General features: G+C 39.6%; 1 protein-coding gene across 1 annotated transcript; it reads right to left on the reverse strand.

Annotated features, from left to right (window-relative positions):
- Positions 1 to 113: 113 nt before the first annotated feature.
- On the reverse strand, positions 114 to 15,094 carry SERPINE3 (serpin family E member 3). Its single transcript, XM_066571179.1, has 8 exons — positions 14,969 to 15,094; positions 13,851 to 14,145; positions 10,940 to 11,167; positions 10,096 to 10,293; positions 5,493 to 5,691; positions 4,339 to 4,439; positions 2,213 to 2,299; positions 114 to 241 (listed from the first exon to the last, which is right to left on the reverse strand). The coding sequence occupies exons 1-8, from the start codon at positions 15,092 to 15,094 to the stop codon at positions 114 to 116; spliced, it is 1,362 nt and encodes a 453-aa protein (XP_066427276.1).
- Positions 15,095 to 16,977: the final 1,883 nt, after the last annotated feature.

The raw sequence follows: 16,977 nt of genomic DNA on the forward strand, positions 1-16,977 counted from the left end.
TCTTCTTTAGGAAATGAAAATCTGTGCTTTAAAACCCCAATCCTCACTCTTTCTGTGGTTGTTTGAAGTTTCCTGGACTGAGGAATGGCATGCTATTTGTATTGATTTCAGTGCTACCTGTGTGGGATTCTGCTCCTGGAAGGCAGAGCATGCATACCTGTATTAGCTTGTCTCAGGAAAAATGTGAAAGGTCTGTCTGCTTTGAAAATAGGTGTTCGAGATCTTTTCAGTAAGACCATTGCTGTAATGCAACAAAGAAAACATCAGTAAAATGCATCTTCTTTTCTTTCCATCTTCCATACAGTGCCCTCAAGCTCTGGCTATTACCTTGACTTTTGAATTGCTTCTTTACTTTAAGACTAAAACAACAATTTTATCCAAGTGAGATCAGTCTGGCAAAATTAACATGTCAGGAGTTGTGAGACTACAGGTGATTCGTGCGTATTTCAGTGCTGAAGGGTGTCTGCCTGGCATTGTATCTCAAAGGTAATTGGTGTTGTCATCACATTCCTAACTCTGCTGAAGTCCTACCTATTGTCTCACCTGTTAGCCAGTTCCTAGCTATGCTGTTCTGGTGAAAAAGATAAGCAAGGGGCAAATGTAGTTCCTTATCCAGTTGGGACACAAGCAGCAGAGAAATACCTACATCATCCTGGAATTTCTCTTGTCAGAATTCTCAACAAAGTATCTTCAACTCAGTTCATGACTGTCTTTCCTCTCTGTTGTGTGTTAATTATTCAATTAAATAAAGAGTTTTTAAGAATTATGATGGCTCAGCTATTATTAAAATACATCTTGTTTAAATAAATTCTCCCTTTTAGCTATATAGTATTAAGAATATATTGTAAAATACCCCACCACTAAACCCACCAGATCTGGATTATTTTTGAACAGTTAAAACTATTGAATTAGTTTGAAAATTCAAGTAAGAGTAAGACACAAGAAAACTAGTTTAAGAAGGCACTATTTTGGTGCTTGAAAAAAAAAAGTGCCTAGCTTCAAGTTATCATGTGACTAGATCCAAAGCTTTTAAAGTAAACAATAACTGTAATTGCAATTTTTAAAATCTGCTTGTCAGCTTGGTCCGACTGGAGTTAAGGGATGTTTTTGCATTGGTTTCAAGGGGATAAAGGTATTTTTCTCTTAGTTTTTCAAGTGTAACTGAAGTCACCTTAAAGTGTTTCTTTTGTATGGGCCTTACCACAAAGTTATTAAAAATATTACTGCTCTGATAGAGGTTAAAACTGTTACAAAACTTAACCTTTCTGCAGAGCTGTACAGTTTTAACTTAGTTATGCCAGATGTGCTCTGCACACCCTGGTATGTACACGTGTGTCTTATTCGGGGTTGTTTCTAGAGGAATACTGAATACATCAATTCAGGTGTGCCCAGGTTCCTTTTTGGCATTGCAGCTGTGGGATGTTGGAGCGAGGGGATGTGCAACAGTTTGGGCACCACAGTGAGATGCACTGCCATGCTCTCTACATGCCTCTTGAATTCCTCCCTGGGAGCAAGGAGGAGAAGTGATAGAGTGCCCTGCTCCCCAGCCAAGGACCCACCAGCACTTGTGATGTGGAGCACATTTATCCTGGGTACAGCCCAGGGAAGCAGGAAGGTGAGATGTGGTTAATGGTGAATGAGTCATGTACTGACTGGGAAGTCCATGGCTGAGATTTTGCTCTGAGTCTCCCACTCACCCAGACCCATCTGCTCATGTGGAAGTGGTCTGTTAGCAGGAGCTACTGCACATGAAGGTCACACTTCAAAGTATATAAGAATCAAGCTTGTCTGCATAAGACTTGTCCATCATTACCATTAATGCTATCAAAGAAATCATCCTCAAATCCTATAATAGTTCAGGGGCTATAGACAAAATATTACTAACCTTTTTTCATTTTTTGTTCTTATGATCTGAACAAATAGATATTTAACCAGCAGAAAAATAAGTGGTATATTTTCTCAACCTGAATTTTCCCTGAACTGGCAATGTTGTTTTTTTCATTTCAGCCATTACACCTTAGTCGGACATCAAAAATTAGTTTCTTATGAGCAATTGCAAAGGTAAAATGGAAATGTGTTAAATACAAAAGTTTGTTAGGCATACATGTGAATTCTACCATGCTTGTTTGTTTTATTTTAAATAAAAGACTAGTAGTTGGTTTTATAGTGGTAAGCTCCAGAAGTGAGAAATTTGTCTGAGTATTTGATTTACCTGTAGCTCCTGATGCCTTTGTACCATCTTCTGTTACTTCAATCTCTGCTTTGTGGATAGCTTCTGAAATATAAAGACTATCTTGCTCTGCAAAACCCCCAAAATTAATAAGTTATTTTCTGCATTTCATTACAAACATATTTTAAAAAAATAATCAGAATGCTTTTACCTTTTTTTTTGTGCAGAATCTAAGGATCACATAACTGTTATGTATTTCAGCCTTTGACTGTTCTCCCACTATATGGTTAGAGTGGATTGAATGCTGGATGGGAGTTACTAGTTTGAGAGGTCTCAGCTTTGTGGTGGAAGGCAAGGTTACATAGTGAAAATAGAAACTTTAACAGAGTGAGGGCAATGAAAGAACTGAAGAACCCTTGGAAAGGAAAATGTAGAAAAAATGTTCTTCAGGAAGAAACAATGGAAGTGACATAAAATCTATCTTGGAAAAGAATTAATTTCTGAAAGACACTGAAGAGAGTGTTACAAGTCTCTTTTTCTCCAGCTGCCTGTACAAGGCAGAAAGCAGGAAAGGTAGAGAAGTTTTTTTTTCTTGTCTGAATTCAAGGATCAAGTCCAACATGTAGGTAAAATCAAAGAAATGCTAAAAGAGAATTTTATCTATTTCTGTATTAATTTTGTCTAGTCAGAAAAACTGGGAGGGAATCAAGCAGGACAAAACTAAGGAGAGGAAGAATTTTAAAAAGTAGATAAATCTTACACATTGTTGAGGGGGGAAAAAACAAGCTTTCAAGTCTAAAAAAGCTATTTCAGGTCTGAAATGAAGTAACACATTTGTTTGCTAAATGTGATCTGAGAGTAAATATTTCAAAGCTTATCCTTCTGCTTCATACAGAAGAGGAAATGAAAACTTACCTATGAAAATTTACCTATTTTCTCCCCCAGCTATCTATTGGTTAAGTAAAAGATACATTTTCCTTGTGAACTCTGCCTTACATAACTCTTAGACCACATAGAACCCTACTGCTATGAATGGTGCTGTAAGGCTAGAACTAAATAGGGTCTCAACATATCCTTTGTTCCATAACCCTGCCAGGGCAGGATCAAATACTTCTACAAGTATCCTGTATGCCAAAAGCCAAAGGGAAGCTGCTAAATTATATTGTTTATGGAATTAATTTCCCCAAAGTGTTTATCTTATTTAAATAGATATTACCTTTATAAAATACATCCTTGGGTAATTTATCAGTATATTAACATTTGTTTGCAATAAGCAAAACAGCAGTGAGCAGTAACAAATTATTTTAATGTTCATCGCTGTGCAGTCTGAGATCTATATTGCAATGGAACATTGCTATGTTCAATTTTAAGAGCAGCATAAAAAACTCCATGAGTAATGTGCCTTCTGAGGTTCATCCCCAGAAAGCAACTTTTCTGTAAAAGCAGGTTTGTCTGAATTGGAGCAATTTCATTTATTCACTCACATGCACAAGAATGTGAGCTGCTTGCTGGGCAGCTACCACTCCCAAGTCTTTACTGTGAGCAGAAATGACTTAAGTTGAAATATTTTGTTGCTGGAAGGAGTCAAAAAGAATAAATAATGTGGATTCTTTATTTTTCATTCAATATTAAATGGGGACAAATTTTCCAAGGAGCAGAGGAATTTAACCATAACAACAGTATTTTAGCAAAGGGAAAGTATAACTTTGTATACTGATTACTGGATTAGCAAGATAATATAGCCTGGGCATAAACCAGTATTGTTTGCAGTGTCAGGAGTTGGAATATACACTTGTTGGTCCAGCATCCCTCTCACTGTTAAATAACTATTTGAAAACACAAACAGGAATGTAAGTTTTACTAAAGCATCCTAAATTTCTGAATAAATAACCATTTTCCCAGGCCTACACTGTCCTGACAGTTTTAATCTTATAGACAAGAAAAAAGTAAGTTCAAGACCAAAACCAAACCTGTCCTTTTCAGGTTCCTCTTTCCTAGAAAACAGCTCAAAATACAGTTGCAGTTGAGTATGAATTGTGCTTTAGAGTTTCACAGATAAAGAAGTCCAATCAATTCAGAAGAGTCAGGCAGGTCTAACAAATCATTCAAATGTAAGAATCTGCAACTATTGGGTCAAGGATCATTTTGTATTCAGTCAAGCCTCTTACCTGAAATGCCTTTAAAATTAGCAGTGATGAGATCAAATGCATCTCTAATTCCCAAGGCAGAAAGAACTGTCTTTAGGTCAAAAAGGCTTTGAATACTGAACCTGAAATTAATATGATAGAATTTATTTAAATGCAGGATTTGTAGAGTTTTGTAGAATTAAACGCCATCAACAGATACAATTTATTTCAAGCCTTTGCATTTCATCCATCTCTTCCTGTATGAGCCTGGTGCATTGTCTGATGGTGTATTTGCAGAAAAGTAGCTCACTTTCACCTGAAGCCATTAAAAGAAGGAATCCCTCTGTTGCAATCAGATTGCTACTAAGTCTTCTTGACATGTGAATTCTGCATTTGCATGAAGTGTTCTCTTTCTAATGTTATTTTTGGCTATAGCAAATGGCCCTTGGAAATATTTCCCAAAAATTAGCTTGAAGAAAACAAATATTAATGTCCACACTGGTTTTCAGTGCTCTGTTAATGTGATGAATATGTTGTAGGGGACACGTATAATGAAGCCCTTCCATACTAGTCCATACAATGGATACAGCCACATAAAGCCTTCTGTGCCTAATTCCTCCTGCTATGCAATTTCACTGGAGTAGATGATAGAAAATACCTCCAGCATAGGTGTTTGCTAAAACAACAACTGACTAAAGTGGAAAATGGATGAGTGAAACCTGCTTTGTGCATGGAAAGATGGTTATGGCTGCTGGAGGGGGGCCAAGCTCTTTGTCCCATGCTTTTTTAGTACTCTGGCAAGTTTAAGAAAAACAAAATAGTGCGTCTTTAGGAGGTTATATGTTTGTTCTTCCTTAAACAAAGAGAAAAGTGAGTGTGGGAAAGGTCTAGCAACATTTCTCTGGTTTAGATCCTTAAAGGATTTATACCCCAAACAAATTGTAAGTAAAAGCTGTAGGATCAACTGAAATACTTTGGTTTTTTTTTAAACAGTACAGAGTGTAACCAGAAAGTCTTGTCATTCCTGGCTCACCTCTTTGTGGTTTAAGAAAGGGTTAGAACATCTCTGATCATGTGATGAATAATGAAACCAAAAGCATGTAATTTGATTTTGCTCACACACTGCTTGTGTCAGCGCTGGTCACATGGAATTCTGACAGCTAAAGTAGTGAATCCATTGTGCTAACATTGCTTACCTAGGCAGAAAAATGTCCATCTTTGTTCTCTTCAAGCTGTTGGCCCAGAGGGTTATGGTTTTGGCAGAAAGGTGAGACTCAATCTGGGACAGAGGTGTTCTTTTGTGGCTGGGAAGGACTAGGAACATACTGAGTTTCTCTCCCAGGTAGGGTAACTCGACCACGCTGAAAGCCTCCAGAGCTGCAGTCTGGAACTGGCCTGTGGGTGGGCAAAGAGAGATCTTATTTCATCATTCAAGTGGGAAGAAAACCCTGAACCCACAACCCATGCTGGGATCAGCAGGCAGTTCAGAGTAGCTGTGGTGTAAGGAGTGGCCTCCAGCTCCTGGGCTCCTGAAGCCAGCTCAGGCTGCTGTGAACTCACCTGAACAGAGCTGAGTGTGCCAGAGATACAGATACCTTGGCAGAGCAGTGTCAGTGCCAAGCAGTGTCAGCACCTGAAGAAACACCTCAACAGAGCATGGGTATTTTATTACTGTTCCATATAACAGCTGTCCTGCTTGCTCGGTTTGGGGACAAAAACCCCAGAACTACCAAGGCAATGACAGCAACTATGATGACTCTTCCCACAATGTATGTTCTTTGAATGATCTTACAATTTTATCATATTTTTCACTAAAATTTTACATACAACAGATAGGAATTACAAAAAGAAAATGCAGAGTGTCCCAGCTGATTAATTGAAACCTACTTTGGCTCATGTTTTCATCTTTACTACTTTTAAAAATCAATTTTAATCTTATTTCAATAAAAAATAGTTATATTAAACAAGAGCTAGTATATGCTTATTTAAGCATTGACTATTTTTATTTAAGCACCAAATTTATAAGTTTTTAACATCTAGGTACAGAGACTTATCACAGTCAGATGAAGGTCATAAAAAGTAGTCTCAAAAGTAAAAGAGAGAGAAAAGCTGGAGTGCTTCCAAACTTGCAATTCATTTTACAACAATTTGTAACAGCCATTTAAAAGTACCATTTTCATCCCATATTCCAAAAAAACAATTAATCCAGACATTCCTAATGGATTCTGTTATACAATAGAACAGATTTGGCTGTCACAATTTTGCTTCCTTATTTTTTCATCTGAGAATCCAGCAAGTAGCATTTCAGGAACACTCAGCAATAGTTAGTGGGCCAGGAGTTAAGTACAGCTTAAGTACAAGGCACAAGTGAAAGTCTTACTGCCTTTACTGCAGGCCATCCAAAATATTGAATGTACACCTCCTTCACCCAGTTGTAGCTGTTGTATCTTCAAGAATAGATGCTCACACTAGAGTCAGTGGCTGTAAATAACTGTGTATGGATAGCTCATGGTCATAATACCTAAATATTTGTCAATAAATACATAGCTATAGGATGTCTCAAATATTTTGTGTATGGTGTTTGTTAGTTTTGCAGATATGGATTAGATAGGATTTGTTAAGTGTTGATTGTTCTGCTGGATTAAATTTTAGGCTCTTAGCCCTCCTGCCTTGCAATCTGGAGAGAGAATTGCTCTGTTAAAACCAACTCCCAGCATGTGGATAATTTGCTGGGAAAATATGTTCTGCTTTCTAATGGGCAGGCACGGAAGATTTATATTTGCACTGCACTGGACATGAGTGGTATAATTTGTTGGCATGCTGGTATTTTGAAGTCAGCACATTCTGCACAAAGGTTATACAATCCTTATTTATTAATTAGAAAGAAATTCAAGACTTTAGATTATTGAGTTAGAACATTTAGTGTTTGTTGAAGTAATTTTGAGCATCCCATAAGGATTACACATATGCTAAATTAGAATTCAAACGTCGTTAACAAATTGCTTGCAAAAATGAATATGTAAAATGGTTGTGGTGTTTAAGAAGTGTGTGTGAACAGTAATGTTGACATTTTCTTAGAGCAGTCTTACTTGTCCCCAGGCTTGGTTTGTTCTGTGTGGCAATGTTAAAAGAATAAACAATGTTGTAAATGCTGCAATTGATAACAGGCCACAGCTTATCTTTCTCACTCTGTGTTTCAGATCCTTGTGGGACACAGCTGCTATCATTTAATAATGAAGGACAGTCATCTCAGTCCTCTCTACAGTTGTACTGAGCCAGTCTTTTGCATTAATTTTGAACTGATTTGTTAGAAATTTTTCTGGATTTTTTAGTGACAAAGATTGAATTGGCCCAATCAAATCTGACAACCAGCAAATTTCAAATGATCCCTTCTATTTTGGCTTTGCTCAAAAATCTCTCCAGCTGCAAAGAGCTCACACATTTCAGCCTGGATGAAAGGTAATCCAAATATTTTGTCTATCCTTTTCTGTGCAAAAATGTAGTGCTCTAGCTACCTACTTAAGGATGATAGGATGGAGTACCTTGTGTTTTGGCAAGTGGTCAAAAGTGCACAACAAATTATTTCACATCAACTTTGCAAGGACTCTGGAGCAAATATATTGTCAGAGAATGCAGCTCAGCTGTGGAACTCCTGGTAATTGGCTTTACCTGAGATCTCTACTTGTACAAGCAACAGCAGCATCCTGCCTTCTGTCATTTAATAATCTGGGGCCTCAATGACCACCCCAGAATATGAGAAGAACTTGGATGTGGAATTGCAAATGAGTCAGCAAAGATTTTTAATAGCCTGATGATTCAGTTTTTTTCCCATTACTAGGGAGCAAGAGTACATTTGTAAGAAAAAGAAGGCAATCTCAGAAACTTTAGGTCTGTCTTTGAGAAGTTTTAGGACACTCTGGAGAAAAGAATAATCAGGTCACAGAGAGAAATAGAAAGTGAAATAAATTGCAATATCATGTAGACTGGCAAACAAAGTTATAAACTTTTTTGACTTGTTAACTAATTTGATAAAAAAGCATAGATTCAGCCATCTAATTTTAGGTAAAACATTAAATATGGTTTCACTGTGCCACTATTTACAGGTAGAAATGGTGGCACTTAGAACCAGAAAGGCAAGGCAGCAAGCAGCCTCTTGAAGGGGAAACTACAATGAGCAAAGGTACAAGAGGCTGAAAAGGATCACTAGTAGTTTTCTAAAGTATTGCCAATGCTCAAGACTTTTATCAAAGACAAACAGTGAGATGTTTGTTATGTTTGCCATGAAGACTGGAGTGATGAAAAGAAAATGGTGGGTCAAAAACACACAAAGAATTTATATACCTCTGGAGATTTCCCTCCTCCTGATTTACCTAGGGAAAAAATGCCAAAAGGAAAAAGGCCCTAGTGGGGCCAGCCTTGTGTAACCACCCTGAGCCAGTTCTGCAATACACTACACGAGGTATTTTTATCAAGACATAGAGACTGAAAGCATTTTATCAAGCATGTATATGCCCTCATTGACAGTTTTGTGTACATTTCTGGTCATTTTCAAGAAAAATTAATTTAAATTGGAAAACTTCAAAAATAGAACCAGTAGAGAATTTGGAGCATTTGGTTTTTGAATAGTTTAGAAGAGCCTGGATCTTCATCTTAGCTATTAGGAAACTGAGAGAAAATTTGGTGACTTGCAATTGCATTTGGGAGTAAATATCAAAGCTGAGGAGAAGCTATTTAACTTAAAGGATAAATCAGTCAGGACATTAAGAGATACAAATCTGTCTTGAAAAAAATTAGATTTGGAATTTGGACAGTTTTTACCCAAGTGCAGTTCTGAAATTTAGAGTAGGAGAGAAAAGAGCTTTTTATATTTTGAAAGAGATTGTGTAGCTAACTGGCACAATTCCTGGTGGCAGAAAATTACGCCTGCAGCATGAGTCCTTCTGTCAGCAACCTACATACATCAAATCTTTGAAAGTAGCCTACACTGTATTCATATGTTATACAAATAAAAGTCTGACCTATATTTATACTGTTTTAAGCTCATGCTGAGATCATCTGCTGATTTGGTATACATGACATAAGAATTTATTTGCTTTTTCTAGAATTTGTCCCTCAAGATCTGCAGTTTTTCCCTAAAGACTTGGAGACCGGCTGTGACCACATCTGCAGGTCTGCAGTGCTGGTGCTCCTGGTTATGCTCTGCTCCCTCTGATGCTCACACATTCAAGGGACAGTGATTTGGCTGAGGGGCCAGGAAATTTCTTACCCAGCAAATCAAATTGGTAGGGGCTTGATATAATTTTAGTCTTAATTGCCCCTCTGTCATAGGGTCAGATGTGATTCCTACTGTAGCCCCTTTCTAGCCAGCTTTATTTAACCAGCTCCATGCAATTGTAAAGGACTTTGTATATTGCAGTGTATCAGTCAGTCATCTCAGTCATCAGTCAGTCATCCCTCAGTCTCTCATCTTTCTTTCTCCTGGGACAATGTATTGGTGCCTTTTGACTGTTTCCTACAGCTGACAAGTTTGTAATGGAGTAGTGGGAGGTGTTGGTCTATGAGGGATGGGACAGGGACTGTAGATATTTTAGAAACCATTTTGAACCCAGGATCTGTTTTATGATTGCCTGGAATTTTGAGGAGTCAATTTGGTCACCTCGGTGGTCTTTTCATTTGATGGGACTTTTTCTGAGACTCTCCAAGCTGGGAAAACAACTAATCTTAGTGTGGTATCTGGGGAAATGAAATAAATCTGTTCCATATTGCACAGTAGATCAAATATGGATCAAGGACAGTTACCATAGTTAACTTCAGCTGTGTGGTGCATGGTAGGCACTTTCAGGGTCAAGCCCTCTGGTGTGGTAAAAGGCAACATCTGGGAATCCATGAAGGAAAACTTCTTTTGCCACGTGCTTCTGAAGTACAGGGTGCTCACCAGGGTGACCTGGCTGAGCGATGACCCAGGGCTCTCTGGTGTCATCCCGTGCATATCCCCATCTGCAAGGAAAAGAGACAAGGCAGGAGGACACATGCAGTCTTACATGCCCAGGCCTAAAGGCCAGGTCCATGTGACTAAATAAAGCAAGCTGAGACCACTGTCCTTCCCTAAGGCTAAGAGACACACCTCACAAGGCACTGCTCACACTCTACCTTCCCCTCCCCAGTTACACCTGCACCTCGCTGGGGCTGCCTGTTGGTCCATGCTCTCTCCATGGTTGAGATTGAGCTGGCCAGTGCTTTTATTCCCCATTGTGACTTGTTAAACTCAGAGTCTGGCTGCTGAGCTTACACCTCTGTGTGTCCCCTGTAGCACCATGAAAGCATTCAGTGCCATGAATATGGTCCAAGGGGAATTTGGCAGTTCCTAATTAAAACTGAGAACACTGCAAATGATTGCCTTCTTAAAAATTAAGGGAACAAGAAAAAGTGGTTAGCAGCTTGACACTGCTTACAGATTCAGACCTATTCCAGCTCTTTCTTCACATTACAGATGAGTGTTAGCACAAGAATTAGGTTTCCTGCCTTGGTTTGGGCAACACAGAGCGTGGCAAAAATCTTTATGCTTGGTTAAATGCAATTCCTCCCATTATTCTTTTTTTACATTTCATTCATGTGCAACCATTTCTGTGGGTCCCTATGGTACCTGCAAGGTCAGTGGTGATCCACTCCTGTGTGTGGGTGGTGTTGGGGTCGGTGAGGTTGGTTTGGAGCAGGCTGCTGTTGGCCCAGCGCGCGGCACGCTTGGCGAAGTCGGGCGAGAGCTGCACGCCTGCATCCACAAGGAGGGAACATCCCAGCTGGACCACTGTGCCTTGGCTGGAGTCAGTCACTGCTTCATCCACCGTGTGCATGAAATCCTGCACGCTTTGATCTGCCGGACAAGAGAGAGAAACTGCAATTGTGCTGAGGCTAAGGACAGCAGGGATTGCCCCAGGTCTCTGCAGCTCTCAGCTCCAGTGCTAACGCTGGTGCCCTCTGACTGTTAAAGCCCCATAACAACTGGAGCACCCTTGACTTTGTGGATTATTCCTGTCAAGCACTGCTACCACAGGCAGTGATGCACTGGGGGTTGGAAAGCTCCCTTCATGTGTCTGTAGAAATCACTCCAGTGCAGATGTGTCAAGTGGCCAGTCTCATGCCAGGCTCACAGTTCTATGCAGACACAGTTCTTAACAGTTCTTAAGGTAGTTATTCTTTCTTGGTCAGTCTCTGAGTTCCCACCAGTGAGATCTAGTGCCTCTGGCCATGACTGGCTGAGCTGCCAATGCCACAACTCTGCTATCTCCTTCTCCTGATGTTATTCGCCTATCTGAGGAAAGGCATTTCTCTGATGGCCCTTCTGCCACCCTTGGCCCTTAGGTGTTGTTTAATTTCTTGAAGGATTGTGTCCCAAACTGCCCCAGTATTGCTGATGAGCCCTGGCTAAACTGAGCTGATAAATTGCTTCATGTGTTACAAGTGACTCCTTTATTTATACAGTCTACAACAGTGGGCTTTTTTCTTAAGAAAACTTTTTTAAAGAAAACATGGTCTGAAGTGTAAAGTATTGTTCTTGTGTGTCTTGCATTGGTATGGGAGCACTTGGTGAGCTCTCTGGAAGATGTGAGAAGTCAAAGATGGTAAATTAGAAGCAGAGATGAATGTGAGGAGTGGTATCCCAAACTTATGACTTCACCAAAGTGCTTAGCTAACCAAAGTCCGAATTCTTACTTTGACAACAGCTCAAAATTGCTTTAATTAAACAGCAAGGAGAAATCATTTTAAAGCATGTCATTTTGTCTGTGTTACCTAGAGATACATCCCATTATACATTGTTTTTGTTAGTACTGGAATAAAGGTGAACAAATTTCCCAAACATTGAAAGATGTGATTACAAGTGCATCTAGGAGCAGATTCTCTGTGAGCAGTGAATAAAGCATCGATGTTTTCAATGTTTTCAGCCTGCTAAGGTTTTAACCATAATTGGTTAGGGCAGACCAACATAAACATTAATGCAAACATCTACTGGAAGAAAAGATTTTTTTCATATATGCATACATACATAATTTGGGTTCATTCATCTTATAGGAAATTTCATCTAAGAATTTAATTTATTTGTTTGATTTAGATCATTTGAGGAAGTGGTTTCCTTTCAAGTTATTGGAAATACGCTGTATACCAATAACAATAGATCCCATCCTACTTTGTTTTCATACTCATGCATTAATATTGCTGAAAGCCAAAGCTCATGTGGTTTATGCCACAGACAGCTGAAATGGAGATAAAATGTCTGCTTGCCATGATGTGCCACATGAGAAGAAGAGAGCATAAAAGAGCTAGCGGGTCATTAACAACCCCTGCACTTCTCTGTTAAATTTTCTGTGAAGATCTGTGCTTGAATTTAACTTCTAAATGTTATTCTGTAAGGTCCTTTCATAATAAATGAGCCCCTAATGACCAGAAGTGTCAAGCAAGGTATAATCCTTGTATGCATTTATGTTGTTTAGGAATTGAATTTACAGAAATAGGAGTCCTGTAGGCAAGACTTTGTTATATCAGCTGCTCATAATTTAGATGCACTGTTCCTGTGTCAGTGCATGCAGCTGTATCTGTATGGATCAGCCAGAGTTAGCTCTTACTGCTGTGCTGGGGTTGAATATCAATGCTGCACAGAATGGTGGTGGTGACTGAGCTGGTTACAGCACAGGACAATGAAATTGCTGTGCGTTTTAGTCTTCATACCCTGAAGGTAAATTTTATGCTGAGAAATAGCAGTGTTATCTCTATACATAAGTATTGTATGTAAGCTGCAAATTTTGAAGATGAGGCAGTCATCTGCTTTTCATAAACATTCTGCCCATAATGTAAAATAGTTTTTGACATGTGATTTGAGATGGTAGGATAATCCAGGGCTAAAATGAAAACAGCATCCTTAAATTCAGCTGACTTAATGCTGGATTTAAAGACATCTGTCTTTCCCATATCCCTTCCAAATTCCCAGTGAGTTTTATATTTTAGCCTGCTTTCAGGGAAAGATGCAATTGCACCATCCATCTGTCAACATTTATCTCTGTCTGCCAGTCTCCTTCTGATAACTTTTCATCTTTTTGGCCAGTTGTAATAGCATTAGAAAAGTCTTAAATATAATTCAGCTTCTACAGGTTTCATACAATTTTTTAGTGGGACAGGAGAGAAAACCACTGTTCTCTGCCTGGCAGTTCTTTGCAGAGCACACAAACGAGACCAGGACAGAGTGGGCACAATGGACCTCTGGCAAGCCTGGAGTAATTCTGCTGCTCAGGGAAGTAGCTTTTCTAGATGTAGCTGTATTTTGTGTCATAAGAGAGTAAGTACTGATTCAGAAAAAAGAGGAATAATAATAACCTGTTTGTCAACTACTCCCTTGAGTTTTCCTTTGTCCATCTGATACCTGGCTGTCAAAGACAGAGAAAACCATCTTGCAGTGAGAGAGAAAGCAGAAGTTTAGTATGATGTGTGCAATTCCTGTCACCTTTGTAAAGCTGTAACTTTATTACAAAAAGTAAGACAATAAGGATTTTTTTAAAGTACATTACCATGAATGCTGTATCCTAGGACATCTTGCAGCTCTGTAAAGGTATTTCCTTGAGCTCCAAACTGCAGCAGCTCCAAAGAAACAGCCACACTTGCTGGAGAGACTACCAGATTGGTCCTGTTCTCTGCTTCAGACACCTGCCGGTAGAGACTGATGGCAAATTCAGTCTTCAGCTCTCTCAACTCATCATAGGAGATGCAGTTTCCTTTGGCTGTGCAGCAAGCAGACAGGATGAATGCAGAGAATAAAATGGGCAACATGAAGATGAGCTGGGAACAGTCTCCACCAGCTAATACCTGCAATTAATGACATGGATATATTTAGAAAAACAATAGGCTGAGCTGGCAGAGGAACTTTCCATCAGTGTTGAGATGTCACTTGCAATAGTAATGATAACTGTTAAAATACTTGTCCAGGTCTACTCAGTAGCTACTGACATGAAAAAGAAAAGAAAATAGGTATGTATGGACGTGCTGATGACTCTATTGACTAACGAGAATTGAATTTTCCAGAATGCTGTAGCATGTAAGATGGTATTCCATTACAGAGCATGGAGACACACAGTCTCTTGGTTAAAAATTAGCTACATGCACGCATGATGGGACACCTCAGTGCAATCTCCATGCTGCTGAGCACCCACAGCTCCTTCCTGTCCCCAGCAGAAAGGGGGTCACACCCAGCACTCCCAGAAGGAAGGCCACCCCTTGTGAAGTGCAGAAATCTAATAATTGGAGCCTCCAGGCTGGGCTTTGGATCCAAGTTTGCAAAAGGCTGGCTTCAAATTTCCCCCCCAGATATTCCTTCTGTGAAATTTATGCCAGTGAAAGAAAAGGTGGTATTTGCAAAAGGCTCCAGTGCTTACAGCACAAAATCACCACATCAGATTTTTATGGGAAATCAAGCACTGGTCAACGTTCTACTAAGAGACACTTAGATTCATATTTAAAGGAATAATGTTAAAATGAGAGAATAGCTTTCCTTACAGAATTCCACATTTGAAGATTGTATGCAAGTATATTTTAAAAATTACTGCGCGTTCTTTCACCTCAGGATTTCCTACAAATCTTTCTCCATGCCCTTTGCTCCAGAGAGCACCTCTAATGCTTTGTATTTACTCACAGTTAGCTCTGTTAAATTGTCTTGCCTTTCTGTGTCCTTCTGGGTGCCTGAATGGAAGCTGCCTATGAAGGTCTTGTCTCCTTCTTTAATAGGTAGTGGAGCAAAGACTAAGTCATGAGACTGCATTTAAAGGGATAGTCAGTGATCAGAGTCTCTGTCGGCGATGTCTGTACCACTCTGTCCAAATTCCTGTAGGCTACAAGCTCTATGGAGAGCCAGGCAAAGCAGCATGCCACTGACCAGCAAATCCAAGGCAAGGAACAAAAAGGTACACATGGACATAGAGTCAGCAACTTCCTTGCAAGCCCTGCTCGAGCCTCATGAGGCTTGTGACCTGCTGGTACCGAGCAAGGCATCTCCTATCTCTCTTCCCACCCCCCTCCTCCTTTTATATGAATTCCATTGATTCCTCTGCCACAAAGGGGAAGAGAAAGGGCTCTCTGTGTACCAGGCACACAGCTAATTTTTTTACCCCCACTTTGAAACCTTATTCAGAAATCCCGTGCAATTAAAATGTGTTTATTTCCCCTTTTTTTTAATTAATGCTATCCAAAATAGCAAGATTTTCTTTCACTCTTTAGTTTCCAGAAGGAAAGAAACAACGAAGTGCTGCACTTGAAGGAGAGCAAATGAGGAAGGGACCACTTTGAATGGACCAGAAGCAGAAGAGCTGTGGTTGTGACTGCTTTAAAAGCAGTTGCAGTTGTTCATGGCTTCCTTTGTGTGATGAGATCAAATCCTGCTCCTCATATTCACAGGTTCAGCCTCACAGCTTCACAATGCCACCTAAGACAAGCAAGATTTGGCTTAAAAATTAATGAGCAACTGCAACTTATTGATCTTCAGAGTTTGGTGTTGTACACTTGGCCATTTCACAATATACATTCTTGTTGCAAGTGGGAAAGAAGACACTGGGGAAAAGGGCATTGCGATCAAGCAATAATTCAGGTGCTACTGCTTCACTCTTAGCAGGGAAGGAGCAGCCACACAATGGAATTAGAGCCCAAGTGAGAATGAAGCAGTGGGCCTCTCTCATTCTGTTCTTGTGCTGTTCCTCTCTCTCTCTGCTGTTTGGAGAATATGCCAGAATTGATGCAGACACTGGGGTCTGTTTCAGGATCCTGGGATTTAGAGCACATTCCTGCAAGGACTGGTGAGGTGCAACAGCTTGATCAGTCACAGTTTAATACAACAGGCAGAAATGTAATTTTGCCACAGATTTCAATGGCAGTATCTTCAGGCTGAAAATGACATTTGGACTTAGGGGTTTGGCTGAATGAGGACCTCTCTGCTGAAGTTATCATTAATAGTTTCCACTGGAGTGAAGATGTATTCAGAGGGAATGAAACAGAGGCCACCAAGTGATTTCTCAAAGGACTCAGAGCTGTCAATAGATAAATTAGCTCTGGTCACTGGTGAGGACTGTACACTGGATTTGATGTGGTGTTCCCAGAGGCTCTGGACCTGAAAAGACATTTCTTTGCCCTTCTTGATACTCCTCTGTGGATTTATTAAGATTTAAATGAAAGCTGGGGAACCCCTGAAGGTTTTAGGCATTACTGCCCAAAAATAACATTCAAATCCCACTTTGCAAAAATGTTGCTATTCCAATTTGGGGTATGTATCTATGGAAGGCATAATTGAAAATTAGACCTGGTAAAAATGTTGTGTAAGACAGCATAGTTTCAGTTGGAACGGGAAAAAATATTCTGGGTCTTGTCTCATCACAAAGGAGACTTAGAAATGTGAGTGTTTGTTTCAAATCTTCCCTCCCTGTTTTGGGAAAGGAAAGCTGTGGAGGATCTTTGCAGCAAGAACAGTGTTTACAGACAAGCAGAGAGGACTTCAGAAAACTAAAACTGGATCAACATTGTTCAAAGCAACCATGGGGAATAAGAAATGTGCTTTAAATATAACAAATAGAAAAGAAATCCGCTGGTGAATGATGAGAAAGTTTGGAGGCAGTGGAGTAAGAAAGAAGCAAGAGTCAGTGAAATTAGCTGTGGCTA

Source organism: Molothrus aeneus, chromosome 2 (genome assembly GCF_037042795.1).
Source record: "Molothrus aeneus isolate 106 chromosome 2, BPBGC_Maene_1.0, whole genome shotgun sequence".
In the NCBI taxonomy this organism is placed as follows: domain Eukaryota; kingdom Metazoa; phylum Chordata; class Aves; order Passeriformes; family Icteridae; genus Molothrus; species Molothrus aeneus.

What these genes read in the sequence shown, in the direction of transcription:
- SERPINE3 (XM_066571179.1), bottom strand. Translation starts at nt 15,094, where the DNA reads ATGCAGTCTCATGACTTAGTCTTTGCTCCACTACCTATTAAAGAAGGA. An exon ending in GATCACCACTGACCTTGCAG is followed by an intron (nt 10,294 to 10,939) that starts GTACCATAGGGA and finishes TTTTCCTTGCAG; the next exon opens with ATGGGGATATGCACGGGATG. An exon ending in AAAGGCATCAGGAGCTACAG is followed by an intron (nt 242 to 2,212) that starts GTAAATCAAATA and finishes GTTGCATTACAG; the next exon opens with CAATGGTCTTACTGAAAAGA.